A 26,442-nucleotide genomic window follows, 5' to 3' on the forward strand; every position below is an offset into this window, starting at 1 on the left:
GTCACTAGCTTGACGTCAGTGACGCAAAGGAGGAGGGAGGTGATTTGTTGCGCGATGACATCAGACGGCGTTCTCCCGCGACGTCATTGGAAATGGGAGGGGGAGCGAGAAGACGGAGGTGGAGGTCCTGCGCCTACTAACTTCAGAAGTCCGAGCTCGAGGAGGGGCGGGGTCTACGCCTGCGCGCTCTACCCTCAGCGGGCGGAGGGGGAGGGGACTTGGAGGTGAAGCTGTCGCCCTGGCGCAAAAGCCATTCCTATTGACGTACCGGTAATAAGACCCTTTTTTTTGTTTTGTTGCTGTTTTGTCTGAAGCGTTTAATAAATTATGTTTGCGAGCTTGGGGGTCTGGGGGCGGACGGGTGTTCGGGAAGGGCACGTGGAGTTACTTTCGCGTTGGTGTTGACCTCTCTGGTGGGGCGGCAGCAAAACCGGCCGGCACACGATGCCACTGTGAGGCGAGGGGGGCTCTTCCTCCCGTTCCCCCCCCCCCCCCCACCGCTCCATATTAGAAAAATCAATGTCCAACACGGGGGTGGTTTTGGACCATCTTGCCAGGGATGGTTGCTATGGTGAGGCCGGTGCTGTACTGTTTATAATCTGGGAGGGGTGAGGTGCTGCTATGGACACACCGGGATCACTAAATGATCTGTCAGTCGCATTTTAGCCAATGCTTCTTGGATTTTTTTTTGCTGGTGGTGTTTTGGAATTGAGTTCAATGACCCTGTGTATTTTTTTTAATTTGCTCGAGCAATGCGAGTCTTTATCTTGTTTTTTTATCTCTATACCATCTGTTTACAGACTTCACTTCCCGGTTGTCACCAGGTTTTGATTGCAATGAAAAGGCCTTTGCGAGTATTTATATTGGGAGATACCCATGTATAATAGTTGTGTTCCTGATTAAACATTATTTTAGTTTTTTTATATTCACCTTCATAAAATCGTAGATTCCCTACAGTGCAGAAAGAGGCCATGGACTCTGCACCGACCACAAGCCCACCCAGGCCCTATTCCCATAACCCCGTGTATTTACCCTGCTAGCCCCACAGACTCTGAGGGGCAATTTAGCATAGCCAGTCAACTTAACCTACACATCTTTGGACTGCGGGAGGAAACTGGAGCACCTGGAGGAAACCCATGCAGATATGGGGAGAATGTGCAAACTCCACGCTGTGACTCACCTAAGGCCAGAATTGAAACTGGGTCCCTGGCGCTGAGGCAGCAGTGCTAACCACTGTGCTGCCTACCACCCATCTTGCAACATGGATACCACTGATAAAGCCAGCATTCATAGCCCTTCCCTAATTGCATTTGAGAAGATGGCTGTGAGCCACTGCTTCAAATGATTGCGGTTTTGATTTTTCAAAATCCCCTAGATTCTGGAAAAGCCCCATCAGGTTGGAAAATAGTGAATGCAGCTCCTCCATTCAATACAGGAGGGAAGCAGAGCTTAACATTTGTAGCAGGGGAAATATTGGAATCTAGTATGAAGGAGATTATAGCAGGCAACTTGGAAAATCTCAATGCAATCAGGCAAAACAGCTTGGCTTTGTGAAAAGGAAATTGTATTTGACTAGTTTATTAGAATTTTTGAGCAGTAACAATGTGAATAAAGGAGAGCCTGTGGATGTGGTACATTTGGATTAACAAAAGACATTTGAAAATGTGCCACATCAAAGGTTACCACACAAATAAGAGCTCATGGTGTGTGGATAACAGCGTGGATAGAGAATTGGTTAACTAACAAGAATGTTAGTGGGATCAATGCCCACATTCTATGGATGGCATGGAGGCTCACTAGTTAGCATTGCTCCCTCACAGTGTCTAGGACTTGGGATCAATTCCAGCCTTGAGTGACTGTCTGTTGGTGAGACCATATCTAGAGTGGTTTTTACAGTATTAGCCTCCTTGTTTAAGGAGGGATATCCTGGAATACATTCAAGGCTGAGATAGACAGAATCTTGGATTATAGTTGAATCAAGGGAGAATCAAGCAAGAAAGTAGAGTTGAAATCAAGATCAGATCAACCGCATTCTTATTGAATGACAGAATATTTTCTTAGGTGTATTCAGAGCTGATGTGGCTGGCAAAAAAAAGTCCCTAGCATGCAGTCAGTGCATCAATAGGCATAGAAGTGTAGGGCCCCCTCATTCTGGGAGTGTCACTGCTTTTTCCAAAAGACCTTTAAGTGTGTTGAAGATTGACTTCTCTCAGATTTATTTCAGGTAGGCCTCCTTCAATACGTGAACAGCTTTCCTGTTGTGAAATGCTCAGTCAAACAAAATGCCTAATTAACACTGCTGTGAATAACAAAAGCCATAATTTCTGTTTTGCTTGGGTGCCACCAGAATTTGGTTGGTGCGTAGGTTTCTCCTCCTTTACTCTATTTTCTCTCCAGTAAAACCTGCTAAAAACCTTCCTTATGAATCTTTTTCGAGTGAAGGGATTTTCTTTTACTTAAAACTAGGTGAACAAGAGAACTTTGAAGTAACATTTAAAAAGAATTATATTCACTTAAAAATTGTAGAAGCCAGCAATCTGACTAATGGTGCGATATGTGCATTTATAGCAGAGCATAAAGGCAAGAACCAGCAGCTAATGAAGAAAGTAGTCGGGGGAGACTGGGTAGCTGAAGACACAATGAGAACGATAGAGCATTTGGGAAACTAGGGTGCAGATTGTTGCCTGACTTGTTTTTTCCTCCTTCATAATAACCTCAGATACTGCTAGATCATATTGTGTTGATACTGTGTCTTTAAAAAATATGTATATCATGTTTCTTGCAAGGGATATGTTTAGAATTCAGATCTGTTTTGCAGAATGCGATTTGTCGAGCATAACCTTATAAACTGGTAGCTGGCAGCATCAGATAGATACTCGTCTTAGACCTGGAGTTTTTGTTTTAAGCAGAACTAATGCATTTGTGTTTACTTGGGAATCCCTGTGGATTTCGGTGTAGAATTTTGATTAGATTAATTGTCATGGACAGTTATGTGCTTAATGGGGGGCGCTAAGCTTGCAGGGAAGAAATACAGGTTTTGTTTTAAAACAGAAGCAGTTGCTTCTTAGATTGTCAGAAGAAACAGGTCTCTTTTTTCTCTCTCTCTCTTTTTAAGAACATATGAAAACATAAGAACATAAGAAATAGGAGCAGGAGTAGGCCATCTAGCCCTTCAAGCCTGCCCCGCCATTCAACAAGATCATGGCTGATCTGAAGTGGCTCAGTTCCACTTTCCCGCTTTCTCCCCATAACCCTTAATTCCCTTGTCTATCAGAAACCTATCTACCCATGACTTAAATATATTCAGCAAGGTAGCCTCCACCACTTCAATGGGCAGAGAATTCGAGACTCACCACCCTTTGAGTGACGAAGTTCCTCCTCAACTCTGATCTTAACTGCACCCCCCCCCCCCCCCCTTATTTTGAGGCTGTGCCCTCTAGTTCTGCTATCCTTTCTAAGTGGGAGAATCTCTCTACCTCTACCCTATCTAGCCCCTTCATTATCTTATATGTCTCTATAACATCCCCCCTCAGTCTTCTAAACTCCGAGTACAGACCCAGTCTATTCAACCTCTCCTTATAGGCTAACCCCCCTCATCTCCAGTATCAGCCTAGTGAACCTTCTCTGCACTCCCTCCAAGGCCAATATATCCTTTCGCAAATGCGGCGACCAGTACTGCACACAGTACTCCAGTTGCGGCCTCACCAGTGCCCTGTACAGTTGCAGCAAGACCTCCTTGCTTTTATATTCTATCCCCCTCACTATAAAGGCCAACGTTCCATTCACCTTCTTGATCACCTGCTGCACCTGCAGACTGGGTTTTTGCGATTCATGCACAAGGACCCCCAGGTCCCTCTGCACTGTAGCATGCTGCAGCTTTTCGCCCTTGAAATAATAATCCCTCCTACTATTATTTCTACCAAAGCGGATAACCTCACATTTGCTAACATTATACTCCATCTGCCAGGTCCTCGCCCACTCACTCAGCCTATCCAGATCTCTCTGCAGACTTTCTGCGCTTTCGACGCAATTTGCTTTTCCACTCATCTTTGTGTTATCAGCAAATTTCGTTACCCTACACTCAGCCCCCTCCTCCAGATCGTCTATGTAAATGGTAAACAGTTGAGGCCCCAGCACCGATCCCTGCGGCACTCCACTAGTCACCAGCTGCCAACCAGAATAGCACCCATTGATTCTAACTCTGCTTCCTATTAGACAACCAATCCTCTATCCATGCTAACATCTTACCCCCAACTCTGTGCACCCTAACCTTTTGCAGCAACCTTTTGTGAGGCACTTTATCAAATGGAAATCTAAAAACCTTATCTGGAAATCTAAAAACACCACATCCACCAGTTCCCCTCTGTCTACCGCACTAGTCACATCCTCATAGAAATCCAATAAATTCGTTAAACAAGACTTCCCCTTCATGAACCCGTGCTGCGTCTGCTCGATCAAACCATTCTTTTCTAGGTGTCTTGCTATTTCTTCTTTGACGGATTCTAGCATTTTTCCAACTACGGACGTTAAACTAACCAGCCTATAATTCCCTGCCTTTTGTCTGCTACCTTTTTTAAACAGCGGCGTAACATTAGCTGTTTTCCAATCTTCCGGTACTTCCCCAGAGTCCAGCGAATTTTGATAAATAATTACTAAGGCATCCGCTGTCACCTCTGCCATTTCTTTTGGAACCCTGGGATGCATTCCATCCGGTCCCAGGGACTTGTCTACCTTCAGTCCCGTTAGTCTATCAAGCACTACCCCTCTAGTGACAGCAATTGCATTAAGGACCTCATCTCCTCCAATCCTTCCATCTTTAATATTCGGCAAGCTATTTGTGTCCTCCTCTGTGAAGACCGACACAAAAAACTTATTTAAAGCCTCAGCCATTTCCTCGTCACCCACCGCTAAATCTCCCCTCTCATCCTCCAAGGGTCCAACGTTCACTCTAGCCAGTCTCCTCCTCTTCATATATTTGTAAAAACTTTTACTATCATTTTTATATATATAGAGCTAGTTTAGCCTCATACTCTATCTTTCCTTTATCGCTTTCTTAGTCATTCTTTGTTGTTTTTTAAATCTTTCCCAATCTTCTAATAGCTCAATATTTTTAGCCACTCTGAACGCATCAGCTTTTAATTTAATACTCTCCTTTGTTTCCTTCGATAACCACGGCTGGTTATCTCTTTTCCTACAGTCCTTCTTTACCATTGGAATATATTTCTGCTGAGTACCGACAAAAGTCTCCTTAAAAATCCTCCACTGTTCCTCAGCTGTCCTACCAACCAATCTGCACTCCCAATCTACAATCGCCAATTCCGCCCTCATCATACTCCCCTCTGTTCAAACAGAGGACACAGGTGCAGGACCCTACTTTCTTATCCTCCATCTGCATCAGAAATCCAACCATACTATGATCACTTGTCCCAAGAGGATCCCTCACAAGAAGACCCCTAACTCTACCTGCCTCGTTGCACAGTACCAGATCTAAGAGAGCTCGCTCCCTCGTAGGTTCTGTTACATACTGTTCAAGGAAACTATCCTGACAGCAATCCAAGAACTCTTCCTCAAGCCCACCGCATCCGACTTGGGTCATCCAATCAATATGCAGATTAAAATCTCCCATAATTATCGCCGTTCCATTTCTGCACACATCAATTATTTGTTTATAGCTTGCCCCACCTTGAAGTTATTATCAGTGGGCCTATAGACCACACCCACCAGTGTCTTTGTCCCCTTACTATTCCTTATCTCCACCCACAACGATTCCATGTTCTGCTCTGGAGCCTGCATCTTCTCTTACTACCGCCCTGATATTATCCTTTATTAACAGAGCTACCCCACCTCCTTTTTCCTCCTGTCTATCCTTTCTCTCTTTCTCTCTCTCTCCCTCTCCTTCCCTCTTTCTTTCTCTCTCTCTCTCCCTCTCCTTCCCTCTTTCTTTCTCTCTCTCTCTCCCTCTCCTTCCCTCTTTCTTTCTCTCTCTCTCTCTCCCTCTCCTTTCCTCTTTCTTTCTCTCTCTCTCTCCCTCTCCTTCCCTCTTTCTCTCTCTCCCTCTCCTTCCCTCTTTCTCTCTCTCTCTCCCTCTCCTTCCCTCTTTCTCTCTCTCTCTCCCTCTCCTTCCCTCTTTCTCTCTCTCTCTCTCCCTCTCCTTCCCTCTCTCTCTCTCTCTCTCCCCCTCTCCTTCCCTCTTTCTCTCTCTCTCCCTCTCCTTCCCTCTTTCTCTCTCTCTCTCTCCCTCTCCTTCCCTCTTTCTCTCTCTCTCTCTCTCTCCCTCTCCTTCCCTCTTTCTCTCTCTCTCTCTCTCCCTCTCCTTCCCTCTTTCTCTCTCTCTCTCTCTCTCTCCCTCTCCTTCCCTCTTTCTCTCTCTCTCTCTCTCTCCCTCTCCTTCCCTCTCTCTCTCTCTCTCTCCCTCTCCTTCCCTCTTTCTCTCTCTCTCTTCCTCTCCTTCTCTTTCTCTCTCTCTCTCTCTCCCTCTCCTTCCCTCTTTCTCTCTCTCTCTCTCTCTCCCTCTCCTTCCCTCTTTCTCTCTCTCTCTCTCTCTCTCTCCCTCTCCTTCCCTCTTTCTCTCTCTCTCTCTCTCCCTCTCCTTCCCTCTTTCTCTCTCTCTCTTCCTCTCCTTCCCTCTTTCTCTCTCTCTCTCTCTCCCTCTCCTTCCCTCTTTCTCTCTCTCTCTCTCCCTCTCCTTCCCTCTTTCTCTCTCTCTCTCTCTCTCTCCCTCTCCTTCCCTCTTTCTCTCTCTCTCTCTCTCTCCCTCTCCTTCCCTCTTTCTCTCTCTCTCTCTCTCTCTCTCTCCCTCTCCTTCCCTCTTTCTCTCTCTCTCTCTCTCTCTCTCCCTCTCCTTCCCTCTTTCTCTCTCTCTCTCTCCCTCTCCTTCCCTCTTTCTCTCTCTCTCTCTCTCTCCCCCTCTCCTTCCCTCTTTCTCTCTCTCTCTCTCTCTCTCCCTCTCCTTCCCTCTTTCTCTCTCTCTCTCTCTCTCTCCCTCTCCTTCCCTCTTTCTCTCTCTCTCTCTCTCTCTCCCTCTCCTTCCCTCTTTCTCTCTCTCTCTCTCTCTCTCTCCCTCTCCTTCCCTCTTTCTCTCTCTCTCTCTCTCTCCCTCTCCTTCCCTCTTTCTCTCTCTCTCTCTCTCTCTCCCTCTCCTTCCCTCTTTCTCTCTCTCTCTCTCTCTCCCTCTCCTTCCCTCTTTCTCTCTCTCTCTCTCCCTCTCCTTCCCTCTTTCTCTCTCTCTCTTCCTCTCCTTCCCTCTTTCTCTCTCTCTCTCTCTCCCTCTCCTTCCCTCTTTCTCTCTCTCTCTCTCTCTCCCTCTCCTTCCCTCTTTCTCTCTCTCTCTCTCTCCCTCTCCTTCCCTCTTTCTCTCTCTCTCTCTCTCTCTCTCCCTCTCCTTCCCTCTTTCTCTCTCTCTCTCTCTCTCTCCCTCTCCTTCCCTCTTTCTCTCTCTCTCTCTCTCTCTCCCTCTCCTTCCCTCTTTCTCTCTCTCTCTCTCTCTCCCTCTCCTTCCCTCTTTCTCTCTCTCTCTCTCTCTCTCTCCCTCTCCTTCCCTCTTTCTCTCTCTCTCTCTCTCTCCCTCTCCTTCCCTCTTTCTCTCTCTCTCTCTCTCTCTCCCTCTCCTTCCCTCTTGAGTGACAGCTCAAAATGCAATGTATTTTGAAATGCTCTGAATAATAAACATTCATATATTTAAGTAGATAGCAAATTACTTGACCTCGCTCTTAATAGTTCTCTGACAAACACAGCTGTCTTTCATGCAGGAAAACCACCTGCCTCAGGTGCAAATTTAGGCAATTTTAGATTTTAACCTTTCTCCTCCATCTTAAACTCTCATCTTTTTAATATTCCAAACATATATTTCCTCAATATAAAACACCCCCTCCTCTCACACCAGGACACCTGTCATTTGTTCTCAAAGTTGCTATTTCCGTTGCAGATTACTTTACTCTAATCTCCTGCTCCTTTTCAATTCTGATGAAGGGTCCATGACTCAAAATATTAACTGTGTTTCTCCGTTTTTAGTTTCTGGGGTCCTGTTGTGATTTTCTAGCTTCCTCAGTTTTTCCCAGATTCCAGCATCTGCAGTACTTTGCTTTATCTTAATTTGGGTGCAAACTTGTTGTGCTAGCCATACTCATTCAGTGAAAATCATCTCTAATCTTTCCTTCTATATTAAACTCTAACTGGCACCGACATTATAATGCATTGGCAAGTATCTACTATTTGGAGCAATGAAGCTGCTTTATTATTTCCTAAGAGTGTGATGATAATTGATTCTGAATTAATGATGAATTGCTTTTGTTAGATATCTGTCCATTAACATTTTAATGGCTAACTTAATGGCTCATTTAATGTATCACAACAACATTTTTAGATACATGCACACTTGGCCAAAACATAAAACTGCTGTGGATTAAACTTTCTGAATATCAATTCCATTGGACCAATTTTTCCCACTTGTTTATCTTTAGAGTTACTTACACCTATACAATAGAACATGTGCATTTAAAGCAAAATACCTTAGTGCTGCAGGTTCAAAGACAATTTGCTGTCAATGTCAGAATTCAAAAATCTATCCAAATATATGCCAGTCTAACTTTAGCATGATGTCTAAGTGGCCATTATTTGTTTATATGTGAGATTTAATTGCAAATGCTGATTTTTGACTTGAGATGAGGTGGTTGCAATGGTATCAAAATTGATATCAAGTCTACTCTCTTTTTGGGGTTGTTGGGCAGGAAAATCAAGAGTGAAAACGTGGATTGGTGCTTTTTTCCATTCCACTAGCTATGACAGGGATGTCAAGAAGAATTGTAACATCTCACTGACACCAGGATTAAAATTGGCGAATAGAATGGACAGTCTGCCTGAAAGTGTTGTGCGTGATTTATATAGTTCAATAAAGCCATTTCAGATAACATATATCAGAGATAGAGTAAATATTTCTCTACACACTGAATGCAGAGAATCCCCTAGCAAGCTAATGTTATTTAATTTTGTCCAGCAGCCAACCTGCCAGACTTCCTTGGTGAAATAAGCAATTAAAACAGAGCACAATTTGTTACTTTACTACCTGTACAGGGCCAAATTAAGGTTGTCCAGTCTCCTTTCTAATAGCAGCCTTCTGCACAGTAAACAGCTAGATTCAAACCATACTGTGTCCATACTGTTAAGGAGCAGTGTGCTGAAACTGCTGCATAGCAACGTGCCTTTCACTTCCCATTGTATTGAATTCCAATATACCAAACTCATTCCTATTCACTTTGCTTGTATAGGATTGCTGATTCAATTGATAATTGTGCAAAATCAGCTAAAGTGTTGGCTTTTACTTTTGTTTGCTGAATAAATCAGTTAAGGTAGAACTGTTTGGAAACTGTCCCTTTATGTTTTGTTGTAGAATGTTTAAGAAGCTAAGAAATAGGAACAAACCATACAGCCCTGGGGCCATTTGATGAGATCATGCTTGATCTTTGAGCTAAACTTCACATTTCCACCCAATTCCCATATCCCTTGATTTCCTTGGAGTCTACAAATCTATCATTCTGAACCTTGTATACACTTAATGAATGAGCATTCACACCCTTCTGGCATCAGTTTCCAAAGATTTACAACCCTTTTGAGTGAATAAGTTATTCCATATCTCAGTCCTATACTGAGCTGATCCTAAAATTATGCCACCCTCATTCTAGATGCTCCAACCAGGATAAATAGCCTCTCAGCAGCTAGCCTGTCAAGCCTTCTCAGAATATTACGAGGTCATTTCCCATTTTCTAAACTCCAAAAAACATTTTCTGTTCAATCTCTCTTCCTGGACAATTCCCTCATTCCAAGAAGTAAGCCACTGTGCCTTTGTTGCACCCTGCTCCAGGTAATTAATTATATCCTCCCTTGGGTTTGAAGATCAAAAGTACACAGAATACACTTGTGGTCTCTCCAAAGCCCAGTAAAATTATAGCAAGACTTCTTTGCTCTTTACTTCAGCCCCCTTTTACAAAAAGGGTCAATATAAATCCCTCACTTTTTAATATCACTTTTTTGTACAAAAAAGCTTTTTTATTCTTAAGTGAATAACCTCACATTTTCCAGATTACACTTCATCTGTCACCTTCTTAATCACTTTACCCATCAAAAAGCATTTTTGGGGGAGGGGCAACAACTTGATTGTGATGTCATCTCACTAAAAGGGGTTTTCACTTGCACTGTTTTCCCGCACAAATGTGCTTGATTTGCTTCCTGGGAAGTTTTCTCTTAATTCTCCCACTGAATCTGTCTTATCCTTTCAATTAGCAATTCCGCATCAATTCAAAGTGAGAATGGGTTGAAAACATGATCTTACTGTAACCACTTGCAACTCATAAGGAGCTATTTGGCACTGGCCAATTCTTTCTAAAAACTAGTTCAATTCCAGGAATCTAGATGTCCACCAGGGATAAAGAAGAACAGGAGGATGAGCTACTGGCCCTTGCTAGTATTTACGAAGAGGATGAATTTAAACGTGCAGAATCTGCTTCGGGTGGAGAAATAAGCATTTGTTTGGAGTTGCCCCCAAACTTCAAAGTAATTGTTTATGGTAAGTTGAAGTAATTTTTTAAAAGTCTCTAATCTATAATTCTAAGGTCTGAAGTACATAATGGATTAACAAAATTACAACTGAAGTTCATCCTGAAAATGACAATTACTTTCCTTAATTCAGGTGATGAAAAGCAGAATAAAAAGGACCTGATAGAATATGTAGTTTCTTTCCTGCCTCCTCTTATGTTGAACTTTGAACTTCCACCAGATTATCCATCGTGTTCAGCTCCTAAATATACTTTGAGCTGCAAGTGGCTTTTCCAAACTCAGGTTTGTGGCTCATTTTGTTTCTAACAAAATAGAACATTTATGGAAAGGGCAAGGGTTTTTGGAAGATACAGTTAAAAGAACTATTTGGAAGACAACACAGTATATTGCAACACTTGTGTAGGGTAATAAAAATGGAACAAAGTTTTATTTTCACGATTGTTGGTTTGTCATTTTATTTACAAATATATTTCATTTTTCTGAAACTACTGTAGTGTATGTGAAATTCACCAAATATAATTCATTAATAAGTAATCAAACTATGACTTAAGCATGAACAAAGAAAATTACAGAATAGGAATAGGCCCTTCGGCCCTCCACGCCTGAACTGGCCATGCAGCCCGACTTAACTAAAATCCCTTATCCTTCTGGGGACCATCGTATTCATGCATTTGTCAAGAAGCCCCTTAAAAGTCACTATCTTATCTGTTTCCACTACCTCCCCTGGCAGTAAGTTCCAGGCATCCACCACCCTCTGTGTAAAATAAAACCTGTCTCGCACATCTCCTTTAGACCTTGCCTTTTGCACCTAAACCCTATGCCCCCAAGTAATTGACTCTTCCTGGGAAAAAGCTTCTGACTATCTTGGTGGCACAGTAGTTAGCACTGCTGCCTCACAGCTCCAGAGACCCGGGTTCAATTCCGGCCTTGGGTGGCTGTCTGTGTGGAGTTTGCACATTTTCCCTGCATGGGTTTTCTCCCACAGTCCAAAGATGTGCAGGTTAGGTTGATTGGCAATGCTAAATTGACCCTAGCATTAGGGGGATTAACAGGGTAAATATGTGGGTTGCGGGAATAGAGCCTGGGTGGGATTATATTAAGTGCAGCTCAATGGGCTGAATAGCCTCCATCTGCACTGTGGGAATTCAATGGTTCTATGATTCATAATTTCCTACATATATACATTCTATGTTTGTATAGAACCAATTATAAAGTTGATAAAGAAGGGTAGGAGAAACTATGAAGCTGGGCTAGCGCTTAATATAAAAAAGGATAGCAAGAGTTTTTATAAATATATAAAAAGGAAGAGACTGGCTAGGGTGAACGTTGGACCCTTAGAGGATGAGAGGGGGGACTTAGTGGTAGGGGATGGGGAAATGGCTGAGGCCTTGAATAACTTTTTTGTTTCGGTCTTCATGGAGGAGGACGTGAATAATTTGCCGGGTGTTAGCGATGGAAAGATGGTAGGACAGGAGGGTCTCAATGACATTATTGTTACTAGAGAGGCGGTGCTCGATAGACTGGAGGGACTGATTGTGGACAAGTCCCCAGGACCGGATGGAATGCATCCAAGGGTTCTGAAAGAAATGGCGGAGGAGATAGTGGATGCCTTGGTGGTTATTTTCCAAACGTCGCTGGATTCCGGGGAAGTGCCGGAAGATTGGAAAACGGCTAATGTTACGCCGTTGTTTAAGAAGGGTGGCAGGCAAAAGGCAGGGAATTATAGGCCGGTTAGTTTAACGTCTGTTGTAGGTAAAATGTTAGAATCCGTCGTCAAGGAGGAAATAGCAAGGCATCTTGAGGGGAATTGCTTGACAGAGCAGACGCAGCATGGTTTCGTTAAGGGGAAGTCGTGTCTGACAAATTTACTGGAGTTCTATGAGGATGTGTCTAGGGCGGTGGATAGAGGAGAGCTGGTGGATGTGGTCTGTCTTGATTTTCAGAAGGCGTTTGACAAGGTACCTCACAAGAGGTTATTGCAGAAGGTAAGGGGGCATGGAGTTGGGGGTAGGGTGTTAGCGTGGATAGAGGATTGGCTGTCAAATAGGAGGCAGAGAGTGGGGGTCAGTGGGTGCTATTCGGATTGGCGGTTGGAGTGCCCCAGGGGTCGGTGCTGGGGCCTCAGCTATTTACCATTTATATAGATGATCTGGAGGAGGGAACCGAGTGTATGGTGTCGAAATTTGCTGATGACACCAAGATTGGTGGAACGGCAAATTGTGCGGAGGGTGTGGAGAGTCTGCAGAAGGATCTCGATAGGCTGGGCGAATGGGCCAGGAAATGGCAAAAGGAATTTAATGTTGGCAAGTGGGAGGTGGTCCACTTTGGTAGGAATAATGGTAGAAAGGACTATTACTTACGTGGCGAAAAACTGCAGCAGGCGACGGTGCAGAGGGACCTCAGGATCCTTGTGCATGAGTCGCAAAAACCCAGCCTGCAGGTGCAGCAGGTGGTCAGGAAGGCTAATGGGATGCTGGCCTTCATAGCGAGGGGGATTGAATATAAAAGTAGGGAGGTCTTGCTGCAGCTGTATAGGGCACTGGTGAGGCCGCAGCTGGAGTACTGTGTGCAGTTTTGGTCGCCGCACTTACGCAAGGATATTTTGGCCTTGGAGGGAGTGCAGAGGAGGTTTACTAGGCTGATGCCGGAGTTGAGGGGGTTGAGCTATGAGGCGAGGCTGAATAAACTAGGCTTGTACTCGTTAGAATTTAGAAGAATGCGGGGACATCTCATTGAGACATATAAGATGATGAATGGGATGGATAGGATAGAGTTGGAGAGACTCTTCCCGCTCAGAAAGGACAGTAGGACTAGAGGGCACAGCCTCAAGGTCAGAGGGGGGCAGTTTAGAACGGAGTTGAGGAGGAACTTCTTCTCTCAAAGGGTGGTGAATCTCTGGAATTCTCTGCCCGTTGAAGTGGTGGAGGCTGCCTTGCTAAATATTTTTAAGACGCGGGCTGATGGGTTTTTGATAGGCAAGGGGATTAAGGGTTATGGGGAGAGGGCGGGAATGTGGAACTGAGCCACGACAGATCAGTCACGATCTTATTGAATGGCAGGGCAGGCTCGAAGGGCTAGATGGCCTACTCCTGCTCCTATTTCTTATGTTACGTTCTTATGTTCACTTACTTACGCCTTGTTCTACTGCTGGTGTTCATTCTATGCCCTGCATTTTTGAAGCTGTAATGACGACAAAACCTTATTCATCGTTATTATGTAGAAACTGATGGCGTCCTTTGAAGTCAGCACAGATGTCCCTACCAGTGATTCTATGCTTCTTCAGAGAGCATGCTTTTAAGGAACCCCACACCCAGCAAGTTTGCAGTCATTGGGAAATCTGAATTGTTGAATGAACCTGAATGCTGTTAGTGTTGTTAGATGTTAAACTTTGTTGAAGGAAGTGCAACCTTATCTGCAAAGATGTACTAACTTCATGATTACTAATAAACGCCTTCACTGGCCCTGAAAAGCTAATTTTACATTTGTCAAGTGTTAAATTTCTCCATAATGATGATTTTAAAAATTCACATTAAAAAATAATATATTAAGTAATATTGAGAGGGTGGACCCTGAGAAAATGATTCGCCTCCTGATTGGGAAAGCTAAAATCTCTTGTTCGTAGACTCTAAGAGGTTACCTATTTAGGACTGAGGCGAGGAGAAAGTTCTTCAATGGGTTGTGAATCTTTGCACATACCCCCAGACAGCTGAGGTTGCTCAATCATTGACTTCTGCTTTGAATATATTCAATAGATTTCTGGGTACTAAGAGACATGTGAATAGTTTGGTAAGGGGGAATTGAGTTAGATGATCAGCCATGATCTCGTTGATCAGGCTCGGAGAGGCAAATAGGTAATCCATTTCTTGTGTTCTTATCTTTATTTTAGCTTCAAAATCTAATAATTTATTCATTTGAAAATGTAACTTAAATATAATAGATTCAAATACTTTTAACTTCCTGGTTTGCTGTGTATGGATACTTTAATGCTGCCAACCTGCTTGAAGATATCTCAAAAGAGCCCCTTGACTTGATTTAAACTGCCATCAGAATCTTTATGACCTTTGAGGTCAGCGCTGAGCACTCTGCTTCAATGCTGATCTGAAAATTCGGGCTGTTACATTGTTCCTCATGTTGCTTGATAATCTGCTTATTTGTTTCCCAACAGCTCTCTGCACTTTGTGCTCACCTGGATAGAATTTGGAAGGAAAATGATAATTGTGTAGTGCTATTTTCATGGATGCAGTTCTTAAAAGAAGAAACACTCTCCTTTTTACTGATCAAGTCTCCATTAGAAATCCGAGAAAACATTGAGAAATCTGAGGGCACTTTCTCTAATAATAAGGATAAAGAATTTGGATCACAGAACAAACCAAAGAACTTGAAAGAATTTCCTCTTGACCCAAGAGCTATTCAGGATGTGGAGTCATGGTCTTGTGTTTTGCGTGAAATTTTGGACTTTGATCAGAATCAGCAACAGAAAGTCTTTAATAGCAAGATGTTCACCTGTAATGTATGCTTTTACGAAAAGCTGGGCATTGACTGCATGCACTTCAAGGAGTGTAAACATGTGTACTGTAAGGCTTGTTTGAAAGAATATTTTGAGATACAGATCCGCGATGGAAATGTTCAGTGCCTTAACTGCCCTGAGCCAAAGTGTACTTCTATTGCCACACCAGCTCAAGTAAGATCTTTTGAATTTCAAGCTTTGTAATTAACTGTTCATTAGCTAGTTTATTTATTCAGTGTGACTCTATTACACAGCCAAAGCATTAAGCATTGGTCTGGTTACTGGCATCATAACTCAAATGGGTTGTGCGCACATATATACAGCTGAAACACTGCTGGCTTTACACTGCATCCCTAACATCTCAAACAGATTTCTGAAGTGTGTTAAATTTGCACTTAACTAATTTCTGAAGTCAGAATTTCAAGTCAGTTATCAATAATAAAGTAAAATAAAATTTATTTATTAGTCACAAGAATGGCTTACATTAGCACTGCAATGAAGTTACTGTGTTATTCCCCTAGTTGCCACATTCTGGCATCTGTTTGGGTCAGTGCACCTAACCAGCATGTCTTTCAGACTGGGAGGAAACCAGAGCATCCGGAGGAAACTACGCAGACATGGGAAGAAAGTGCAAACTCCAACTGGTGACCCAAACCGAGAATCGAACCTGGGTGCTGTGAGGCAGCAGTGCTAGCCACTCTGCCACCATGCCGCTCCAGCTAATCAGCTAAAATAACTAAACAGTTCAGTTAAAGTGAGAAATATGAGTTGGTAAATATCCAACAGAAAACTACAAAGGGCTTATGAAAGTGAACTGTCCTCAGTTTACTGAGATAAGAACATAAGAACATAAGAAATAGGAGCAGGAGTAGGCCATCTGGCCCTTCGAGCCTGCCCCGCCATTCAATAAGATCATGGCTGATCTGTCGTGGCTCAGTTCCACTTTCCGGCCCTCTCCCCATAACCCTTAATCCCCTCTCTTATCAAAAACCCATCAACCCGCTTCTTGAAAATATTTAGCGAGGCAGTCTCCACCACTTCAACGGGTAGAGAATTCCAGAGATTCACCACCCTTTGAGTGAAGAAGTTCCTCCTCAACTCCGTTCTAAAACGCCCCCCCTTTATCTTGAGGCTGTGCCCCCTAGTCCTACTGTCTTTTTTGAGCGGGAAGAGTCTCTCCACCTCTATCCTATCCATCCCATTCATCATCATATACGTCTCAATGAGATCTCCCCTCATTCTTCTAAACTCCAACGAGTACAAGCCTAGTTCATTCAGCCTCTCCTCATAGCTCAACCCCCTCAACTCCGGTATCAGCCTAGTAAACCTCCTCTGCACTCCCTCCAAGGCCAAAATATCTTTGCGCAGGTGCGGCGCCCAAAACTGCACACAGTACTCCAGCTGCGGCCTCACCAATGCCCTATACAGCTGCAGCAAGACCTCCCTACTTTTATATTCAATCCCCTTCGCTATGAAGGCCAGCATCCCATTCGCCTTCCTGACCACCTGCTGCACCTGCAAGCTGGGTTTTTGCGACTCATGCACAAGGACCCCGAGGTCCCTCTGCACCGTCGCCTGCTGCAGTTTTTTGCCACGTAAGTAATAGTCCTTCCTACCATTCTTCCTTCCAAAGTGGACCACCTCACACTTGCCAACATTAAATTCCATTTGCCATTTCCTGGCCCATTCGCCCAGCCTATCTAGATCCTTCTGCAGACTCTCCAGACTCTCCGCACCCTCCGCACAATTTGCCGTTCCCCCAATCTTGGTGTCATCCGCAAATTTCGACACCCTACACTCGGTTCCCTCCTCCAGATCATCTATATAAATGGTAAAAAGCTGAGGCCCCAGCACCGACCCCTGGGGCACTCCACTAGTCACCGTCCGCCAATCCGAATAGCACCCGTTGACCCCCACTCTCTGCCTCCTATTTGACAACCAATCCTCTATCCACGCTAACACCCTACCCCCAACTCCAAGTCCCCTGACCTTCTGCAATAACCTCTTATGAGGTACTTTGTCAAACGCCTTCTGAAAATCCAGAAAGACCACATCCACCGGCTCTCCTCTATCCACCGCCCTAGGCACATCCTCATAGATATGAGGGAAATGATTTGCCATATAGGAATTTGAAACATAGGGCAGTATGTGACCTATTGTACTAGAATAACATCGGAAAGGCACTGGGTGGGTGGAATGGGGAGTCTCCTACGATCTTCATTTCCCAGACTGAAATCAAGGTTCTTTCCTTGCTGGATTAAAACATTGTGACCTAGGAAGGAGTTCTTGAGTTTGCGCACACCTGACTTAATCCAGACTCCATTTTTCCTTCTAGTTTGCTTAATTGCTTCTATCTGCCACTTCTCATTAATCACACTTTCATCTCAAGTCTTCCCAAGTCTTTTCTTGCTTTTCTAATGTATTAGTTCAAATTAAAATTTAATTATTTATTTCCCTTTTTATTATCTTCATTACTTTTCCCAAGTACTGGCTGAAAAAAAACTACAGAAAGAAAAATATTTTATTCCACCCATATGGAATCATTGCTACTTTGCCAGAAATTCTGTATTCAGGCTGATTGTTCTGTTAGTATTGGAACATTAGTGATTTGATTACTAATGCATGTATTTTGAAGTAATGGTTAATTCGTTCCAAATTTCATCTGAGCAGAATTTTTAGAAAGTTAGAAAAAGGAATCAGCTAAGAAACAGATTGATCTTAAAATCCATTTTAGAAGGTCCTCTAGGACCATAGAATCCTGACAATGTAGAAAGAGTCTGCATGGATTTCTGAAAGCTATCCTTGTAACCCTGTGTATTTGCTATGGCCAATCCACCTGCACATCTTTGGACTGTGTGAGAAAATTGGAGCACTCAGGAAATCCACACTGACATGGGGAGAATGCACACAGGCAGTCACCCCAAGGCCAGAAACTGCACACACAGGTAGTCACCCTAGGCTGGAAACTGCACACAGGCAGTTACTCCAAAGCCTGAAACTGCATGCAGACAGTCACCCAGGCCAAAATTGAACGCAGGTCCCCAGGACAGCTAACCACTGTGCTGTCCCTGTTTAGATGTTTAAAAATAATATTGAATTAAACTTGTCTTAAGATAAGTTTCAATTTCTGGAATTTGATTTTAACGTTTTGAAGCATTGTATTTTTATAGGTCAAAGAACTGGTCAAGGAGGAGACATTTGCACGATATGATCGCCTTCTCCTTCAGTCTACATTGGACCTAATGACAGATGTAGTGTATTGTCCTCGTACTGTTTGCAGATCAGTGGTGATGCTTGAGCCTGGAAACACCATGGGCCTCTGTCCAGGATGTCGTTATGCTTTTTGTGCGTTATGTGAAATGGCTTATCATGGAATTTCCCCGTGTAGATTGAAAAGAGGTAAGGGCCATGTTTTCCCTTAAACAAAAATGCTAAGAATAGTTGTATTGTACTTTTGTTAGTCTGTCTTGGATTAATGTATACCTAATTTGGAAAGTTTTTAATAGATGGATGGTAACTACATTAAAGTGTTCCATAGGTTAGTATGGGGTGGGGAAAGGGGCACACACTCTCCTCTCTGTATCCCCTCCACTTCTGGCTGCTTTCTTAAATTGATATCCTGTCTTCCACTGTCCCATTGACTTTTCTTTAGAGGAAGGGAAGTTCAGAAAGGGGAGATTGGAGGAAGTTATGGGGATGGGAGAAGTGAGGAGGAAGTGAGACCATGATCTTAACACAAGGATGAGAATTTTAAATGTGACATTGGAGAACTGTAGGTCAGCAACAATGGTGGTGATGGACCTGTTAAGTTTGCTGTTGGATAAAACACAGGTGGGAGAAATTCTGGCAAAAAAAGTTGAAACCTTAAACTTAAATGTACTTGAAGAGAACACAAGAGGTGGATGTAGGCTCTGAAAATGTTCTAAAAGATTGAACAGTTGATACGGAACCCTTCAGCACTCAGATTTTGTAATTACATTTTGAATAATTTATTTTGGCAAAACAATAATAAATATGGGCATCATAAATCATAATGGGGAAATAGTTGGCATAAAATATGATGGAAGTCAAGGGTACAGACAGGAAGTGCAAAAGTGCAGATGAACTTGAATTTATATAGCACCTTTCGTAGAATCATAGAACTTTTATTACCAGATGATTTTGAATTGTCGGGAAACTTTACTGATCTTGAATGTAGCTCCTGAATATTACAACATGTGCAAAATTTGCATTATTTAACATAATCCGAATTGTTAATTTCTTTTTGTCAAGTTCACTGTCTGAATTTTTAATAATGCAGATAATCAAGTTATTGTTTTGGTTAACCAACTATAATTGGATGGAGAAAACTTCAGTCAGCAGAGCGCGTGAAATAATTCTATTCCCTGTACCTATTAGAATTAGATGTAGGTGAAAAGATGGTCAACTTCAGTCATCTGTGTCTTCACCTACAATATGTAAAGTGGAATTAGGTATGGGCCAGAATTTTGGGTGTGCACCTGACCTGGAAGGACATAAAACCACATGGGAAGATGTCCATTGTGTGGTCTAGCTCTTGCCCAATATTTTGGTTGGCATGTGCTTGCAAGCCAAAAGCATGGCGTGTTGGAGGGAATGAATAAACTGAGTCTTCTGAGACTGGATAGAACTTCAATAAAAATGGCTTTATTCAACATGCAAGAGGAAGAGCAGTACTCGGAGCTGTAATTCCAGCTTGATCCTAAACTGCTCTGTTAATCATAGGTTCTTACACATTCTTATACTTTTTTGTTATAAAATGCTAAGACTTGGATTAGGTCATCGTATTATTACTTTAAATATTTTAAAGTTCTGTTTTGATTGCGTTATGTTGATCCATTGTCCTGTGTGCTTTATCTTTAATCATTTTCTGAACATATCCTTTCTACCTGTTTGTGATATCAAAGTGTTGTAGTTATCAAGTTGATTTCAATGGTGTGTTAATTGTCCCCATTTCCCTGATATTTGATTAGTTTTTCAGAGGCACAATAGCTCTTCTAGACATTGTGGAGTCTTGCTAAGTGATATTGATTCTCCTATTGTTGCTGTAACCTCAGAGAGATCTCACCTGCTGTGTGACTGTTTAGTGCTGTCTGGGATATAGTTATTTGTAATTTGCCATCTGTCTGCTTGCAGTGAGTGTGGATGCTACAGTCAGGTTGTCTGTTGATCTCTTTCCTTTCTTTCCTCTCCTGCTGCAGCCCATGCTCCCTGAGTTGCCTTACTACATGCCTGCTGACAATCAAAGCCGACTTATCTTAATTAAGCAGCCGTTGACTGGGATTTTATGTTGCCCATCTGCCTTTACGGTTAGCAAATGGGGTGATTGACAAGCAGCCTTTACATTTATGTTGCAACCTCGATCAAGGGCAGGATGAAAGTCAGGGCTCAAATAAAATTAACAAGTGCATCTGGGGACTGAGGTCTCTGTATGAATGTGCTATCTGGATGCTCGTGGCATAGTTTTAACATTGATATTTATTTTTAAGAGGTCAGTGACTCCCTGAGATAGTTCCACAGTGGCTGTCCCTGCGGGAGTACATTGGAAGTGCCAGTCTGCTGATTTCCTCAGTACCTACCCTCTTCCTGCCCTCCATTGTAGCACTCAGCCTTTCACAGAATTCATTTCACTGTGGATGATTGTTAATTGGTGTGCCAGAGTGAAATTGTGCCCCAGAGCTGAACAAGGCCAGGAATGCATTTCACATCTGCTTCTGAACCTGTCGAGTGTGCACACCCACCGGGTGAAAAATTCGAGCTATTAATTATTGGTAGTTACTTTATATATAAATTGTCAGGCATTCGGATTGATATTGCTTTTTAGAAATGCTCTTGATTCAATTTGTATTGAAAATTAATAAATAAACCATATTGTTTAAAGAGCCTTAATTCCACTGAGGTAGATTAGATCTCAATGATATACAAATTTAGCACATGGAAAATGAGTTGTTCATCACGTGTGCAATTTAGCAAGGAGCATCTTTAGATCTTAAATGAAAAAAGGATTGTATTGTTTGGTTTGACTAATTGTATTACTTGTCATTTTAATTGGTGACGATCCTGATTTTCTACATAATGTTCGTTCTGGTAATTCAAATGTTGGAGCAATAGAATTGATGACTAGGACGTGCTAGGCTTTGAATTCACACTTGAACTTTGACTAGATGGGCAGGAAGTATGAGGAAAGAAATCTGTTATTTGTGAGCCAGCTAGTTACTTTGTTTCTCAGTCCTCATTGGGATTTTCTTCCATTTCAGAGAAACTTTCTGCACTGCGCGATGAGTATTTGAAGGCTGATGAATCTGGCAAACAGCGTTTGGAGAAGTCTTATGGGCGCCGAGTACTTCAAAAAGCTGTGGAGGAGCTCTGTAGCCAGGAATGGCTTGATAAGAACTCAAAGCCATGTCCTCGCTGTGGCACAAACATACAGGTTAGTTGATCATTCTAAGGGGACACACTGAATTCATGTTGTTATTCTAACATTACTAGACATTGTTCTTTGTGATCTTCAGTTTGAGGTTTGTCTTTTCAATTTTAAAAATATTTTTTCAGCAATTTACAAATTTATTGAATTGAAACATTTTAAATGTTGATCATTTTTGCATTTGTTTTAGATGTTTTTCATGTACTGTGTAAATATTTCAAATTTTCTTGTTCATAGAATTCAGTGTTTTTACTTTAATTTGCTCTGTTGCAAAGAGATTTCTAAGTTTAAGTTTATTAGCATCGCAAGTAGGCTTACATTAACGCTGTAATGAAGTTACTGTGAAAATCCTCTAGTCGCCACCCTCCGGCAGCTGCTCGGGTACACTGAGGGAGAATTCAGCATAGCAGTGCATCTAACCGGCCTGTATTTTGGACTGTGGGAGGAAACCAGAGCAGAGGAAACACAGACATGGGGAGAATGCTCAGACTCCACACAGACAGTGACCCAAGCCAGGAATCGAACCTGAGTCACTGGCATTGTGAGATAGCAGTGCTAACCACTGTGCCACCATGCCACCCTTTATAATTGAGGTTTGAATGCCTAACCCAATCTAATTATCTTGTTTTTGTTACATTAAGGCACAGTTTTCTTTGTTTACGTAACTTGATTGGAACTATTTGGTTAAAATAGAAACATTTAATTTCATACTACTTTTTTAGTACTTTTACTATTTAAGCTAAACATTTTTTGATCATTCTTAGGAATCCATTTTCAGAAATCCCCAGGTATGTCTACTTGTATGCCACTTTAAGCATGATACTGGTAATGGTAATGGCTCTGGTATTAAGACAGATTGAGTCAGCTACTAAAGTGTAGTGGGGTAACCCAAGGAAATCCTTTTTTTTGCTCTTTCACCCTGATGGGGAAATGGCTAAAGCGTACTCATCATTGTTGTGCAGTGACAAGTTTGATATTGGGAACCAGGCGGAAAATAAAACCTGCTTGGCATTAAGTTCTTTGCTTTCCAACAGTGACCACTTAAAGTACCTTGTTGGCTGTAAAGTGCTTGTGGATATCATGGGATGCTACTTAACTGCAAATTCTTATACACAATGCACATTTTATCACATTTCTACTTCTATAAACTTCAGATATTGTTAGAGCTTCGTGATGATTGGTTCTGTGGCTGCAGCTCCTACCATCAATGGCCCTAAGCCACATATCTGCATGTTCTCCCCATCTCTGCACGGGGTTTCCTCCAGGAGCTCTGATGTCCTCCCACAGTCCAAAAGATGTGCTAGTCAGGTGCATTGGCCATGCTAAATTCTCCCTCAGTGTAACCAAGCAAGCACCAGAGTGTGGTGATTTTCACAGTGACTTCATTGCAGTGTTAATGTAAGCCTACTTATGACACTAATAAGTAAAATAAGAACTACCAAATGTTTGCCTGGTAACAGTGTAAAATTAACTAGTTTATAATGGAATACTTTGTTATTGATTGCTGCAGTAAGATGTTATTTATGTTCTTTTCCAGAAGGTGAATGGATGCAATAAGATGACTTGTACTGGTTGTAAGCAGTACTTCTGTTGGCTTTGTATTCGACCACTTTCAAAAGTAAATCCATACAGTCACTTCAGCGATTCCACATCACCCTGCTTCAATGAGTGAGTTTAATTATTAAAATAGTTTTATTCTGCCATTTTCTTAAACATTAAATTGTTTATCTTCCTCTGATAGCTTGCTGCTTGTAGTGCTGACCAACAGCTGTATTTGTTCAGATAGTGCAGGTTGTCTTGATCACAAAATGATGCAAACTGCAGCAAATCTTGTAAATTTGAAGATGTGTCCGTATTTAGTTTATTTAATTCCTTGCTGTAATACAGATTGAAACTACATTCACCTATTATTTGTTTGCTGTATTTGTCATGTGATTGTTATATCTCATAAACAAAGTAAATGAATTATAGGTCGCTACAAGTTCAAACTGCATTTTAACTAAAAAAAAGTAGTAAATTTGATGTTTGAGTTGTAGGTTGTACCTTTCTTTAACAGACTTGCAACATGTGATTTATAATCAACGGCATTGTAGAGTTACTGTGGCATTGCTTTTAACAAGTGCAGTAATTCACCAGAAGCACTTGAATGGGTAGCAAGTGGAATGATTCTAAGGTGAAGGGGCCAGAAGGATGGAGGATTTCAGGGGCTTGGACATCGGACTATGGATAGTGATGTCAATTTGAAATTGCTGTGAACCTCCGACTTGTGGGCATGAGTTTGGAGATGGCTGAATAGCATTGGTGGATACAAAGCTATGTATATACAGTGCAGCTCAACGAGAAGAGAGATTTTGTAATGGCTGAGAGCTGAAAGTAGAGCAACCTGAATGTGGCCAAGCTGTCAAGATGAAACCATCCCACGAAGGTTAGGGGCAGAAGCCACAGGCAGAATTTTAGGAGAATTTGGTAGAGTGTCAGTTCTGGTGAGAAAACTGACGTGGAACTCTCCAGCTCCACTGACCGGTTTTCTTTCAACATCTTGTCACCAACCGCCAAAAGAAAACGTGGGTGTCATTTGCACTGTGGCTCGGGCAGGTGCCCGTTTTAAAGAGTACTCAGATCACTGAAACAAAAATTAATCTCCCTCCACTCCCTCTTCAACTCAAAGGTATCTGTGGCCTGCCGCCTTCCACCGAACATTGTCGGCATCTCCATTGCTCACAATGTCTGTTCCAGCCTGGCAATGCCAACCTGTCAGGTGGCAGTGCCAGGGCACAGCCAGACCATGTCCCTCTCTCTTGTGTGTTGCCGGTGAGGGGCAGCAGAAATTGGAGCTCACAATTTCACCAGCGAGATTCATGATTTCCAGGTTTTGCTGAATCCTGAGCCCCTGCTGGCGATCTTGCAGATGGAGAGTGAAGGTTCAAGATCCTGCCCAACAACTTTTATTGGTTCAGCACCTATTAATGTAGAAGACTGCTCCATGGCATCTCACACCAGAGAAGAGGGTGCTCACTGATTCTTTGTAGGATAAGAAAGGTAGTAGAATGGCATAGAGAAGTCCTAATTCCTTGGTAATACAGATTAAAACATCAAAAGCAGTCTCAACGTCCCCAGTAATTGTGAAAACAGTGGTGAAGTTAAGTGCAAATTGAAAATATTCATACATCTGTGTCCTGTGGTGTGCCCAGTGAAATAATGATATGGACTTTTGCTGCATGTGTGGCATATTTTGTATAGAGAATCCATCATTGTAGAGAAGATGACACATGCACTTGTGAAAACATGTTTCATAAGGAGCAGTGAATCTGCAGAGTCCTGTATTATGATGTATACATAGAGGCCCAAGTGTCAGGAGCCAGTGTTAGATAAATGAAATAGAAGTAACAAAGACAAAGCTACCAAGAAGAGGGGAAATAAACATTCTGCTGTTATAGAAAGATATAATAGGTGAGTCTTGACAAGTTTTGTTTCCACAGAATATGTTGGTTATAAATTATATTTTCACGGATTTATTGTTGGGTGGCTAATGACCCATCCTGTGCTGAAAGGAATTTTGGAAATGTTCTTCAGCAACATGTTTGAAGACAAATTTGTGTGCTTTGATTAGATGTAATTTCCCAGAAATCAGTCTCTGCTTGCTTCCTGTAAATGTGTCAGAATGTTCCCCATGTTCTGTTTACAGTTTTGTTGTCTAGAAAAAGTACTCCAGACATAAAATGTCCGTTGATCTTGCTTGATGACAAAAACAACATTGTCCACTCAACTAACAGAACTAATTTTACAGAAGACTCATACCAACTGCCTTGTGCCTATATTTAAGCCCTGTCCTAGAGCCCAAAAGTTGCTCTTTTAAATGTTGCAGTTATGACTGTTGCACACTAAACTGAAATAATGAAATGGGTAGGTCAAGCTTCGAGAGATTCAATTGTGGGCTTTTTATAATGATACTTTTTATTTTTTAGGCTTTTCCAAGGTATTGAGTTTGAAGCAGAAGAGGATTTCTTGAGCGATGAAGATGATGATGGAATTGTTTGAGTTATTTTCTGAAGCTACTGAACCATCATTACGTAAAGCTCATGTTTTGACCACTTAAACTGAAATGCAACTTCTCTTCAGTGCCATCAATCATAGTTGAAACAACCCTGGCAATGATTTAGCATTTATCTGTGATGAAACATGTGGCTCAGATTATATAGTATGGCAGGGATTTTTGTTTTCACCTTTAAATATTTATGCACGCACAATATGTTTGAGCAGATTAAGCTTAATTTGAGAGGAAGATCATGTTTCATTTAACTTGAGAGAAAAGTATTCATATAATTGAGTAAAATTAAGAACTCTTATCAATGAGAGCCATTTTCAAAAATAATTGACCGTAGAGAAATATCAATGCTATTTTGATTTTCCAATTTAATAGAAGATTTTCTCCTCCACAACCTTCCCAACTTCCAGAAATTTTGACCTTGAAATAATGCCCACTGTAGCAATTGTTTGTAGACCTCTTGCTGCAGCTCTTGACCTATTGGCGAAGATATTGATGTCCAAACTTTATCATGGAGGTCTGCAAGTCAACACAGGCTATAGTTTCTGAATGGAATTTCCCTACTTTGTGCTTTTATTGATTTATTTTCAGTTTGGACATTGGAACAGACACAGGTTTTATCCTAGTCCTGATGTTTCTTTTATATAAAAAGATAAAATGCCGGGAATACTGAGCATATTGTGTCACATCTGTGGAGAGAGAGAGACAACTAATGTCAATGATCTATCTTCAGAACCAAAAACATTGACTCTGTTCTATCCCATAGATACCAACCAATCTGAGTGTTTCCAGAATGTTCTGTTTTCAGTTCATATTTCCAGCATACACAGTCTTTTGCCTTTTTTCTCAATTAATGTTTTTACCCACTGGTTTCAGTAACTTGGTTTTTGTGGGGGTGAG

General features: G+C 42.1%; 1 protein-coding gene across 3 annotated transcripts; it reads left to right on the forward strand.

Annotated features, from left to right (window-relative positions):
• The first annotated feature begins 181 nt into the window (after positions 1-181).
• On the forward strand, positions 182-26,442 carry LOC145351765 (E3 ubiquitin-protein ligase RNF14-like). 3 transcript variants are annotated; one of them, XM_080201383.1, is made up of 8 exons: positions 182-270; positions 10,397-10,558; positions 10,682-10,830; positions 14,714-15,229; positions 18,226-18,454; positions 21,331-21,503; positions 23,035-23,165; positions 25,463-26,442. In XM_080201383.1, exons 2-8 carry the CDS (start codon positions 10,405-10,407, stop codon positions 25,533-25,535), a joined length of 1,425 nt encoding a protein of 474 aa, XP_080057509.1. In that variant the 5' UTR covers positions 182-270; positions 10,397-10,404; the 3' UTR covers positions 25,536-26,442. The 3 variants fall into 3 exon arrangements, with proteins under 3 accessions (XP_080057509.1, XP_080057510.1, XP_080057511.1); XM_080201384.1 differs by having other exon boundaries at positions 226-270; positions 10,386-10,558; XM_080201385.1 differs by lacking the exon at positions 182-270 and adding an exon at positions 550-571.

Source organism: Carcharhinus amblyrhynchos, chromosome 13 (genome assembly GCF_965287045.1).
Source record: "Carcharhinus amblyrhynchos chromosome 13, sCarAmb.v2.hapA, whole genome shotgun sequence".
In the NCBI taxonomy this organism is placed as follows: domain Eukaryota; kingdom Metazoa; phylum Chordata; class Chondrichthyes; order Carcharhiniformes; family Carcharhinidae; genus Carcharhinus; species Carcharhinus amblyrhynchos.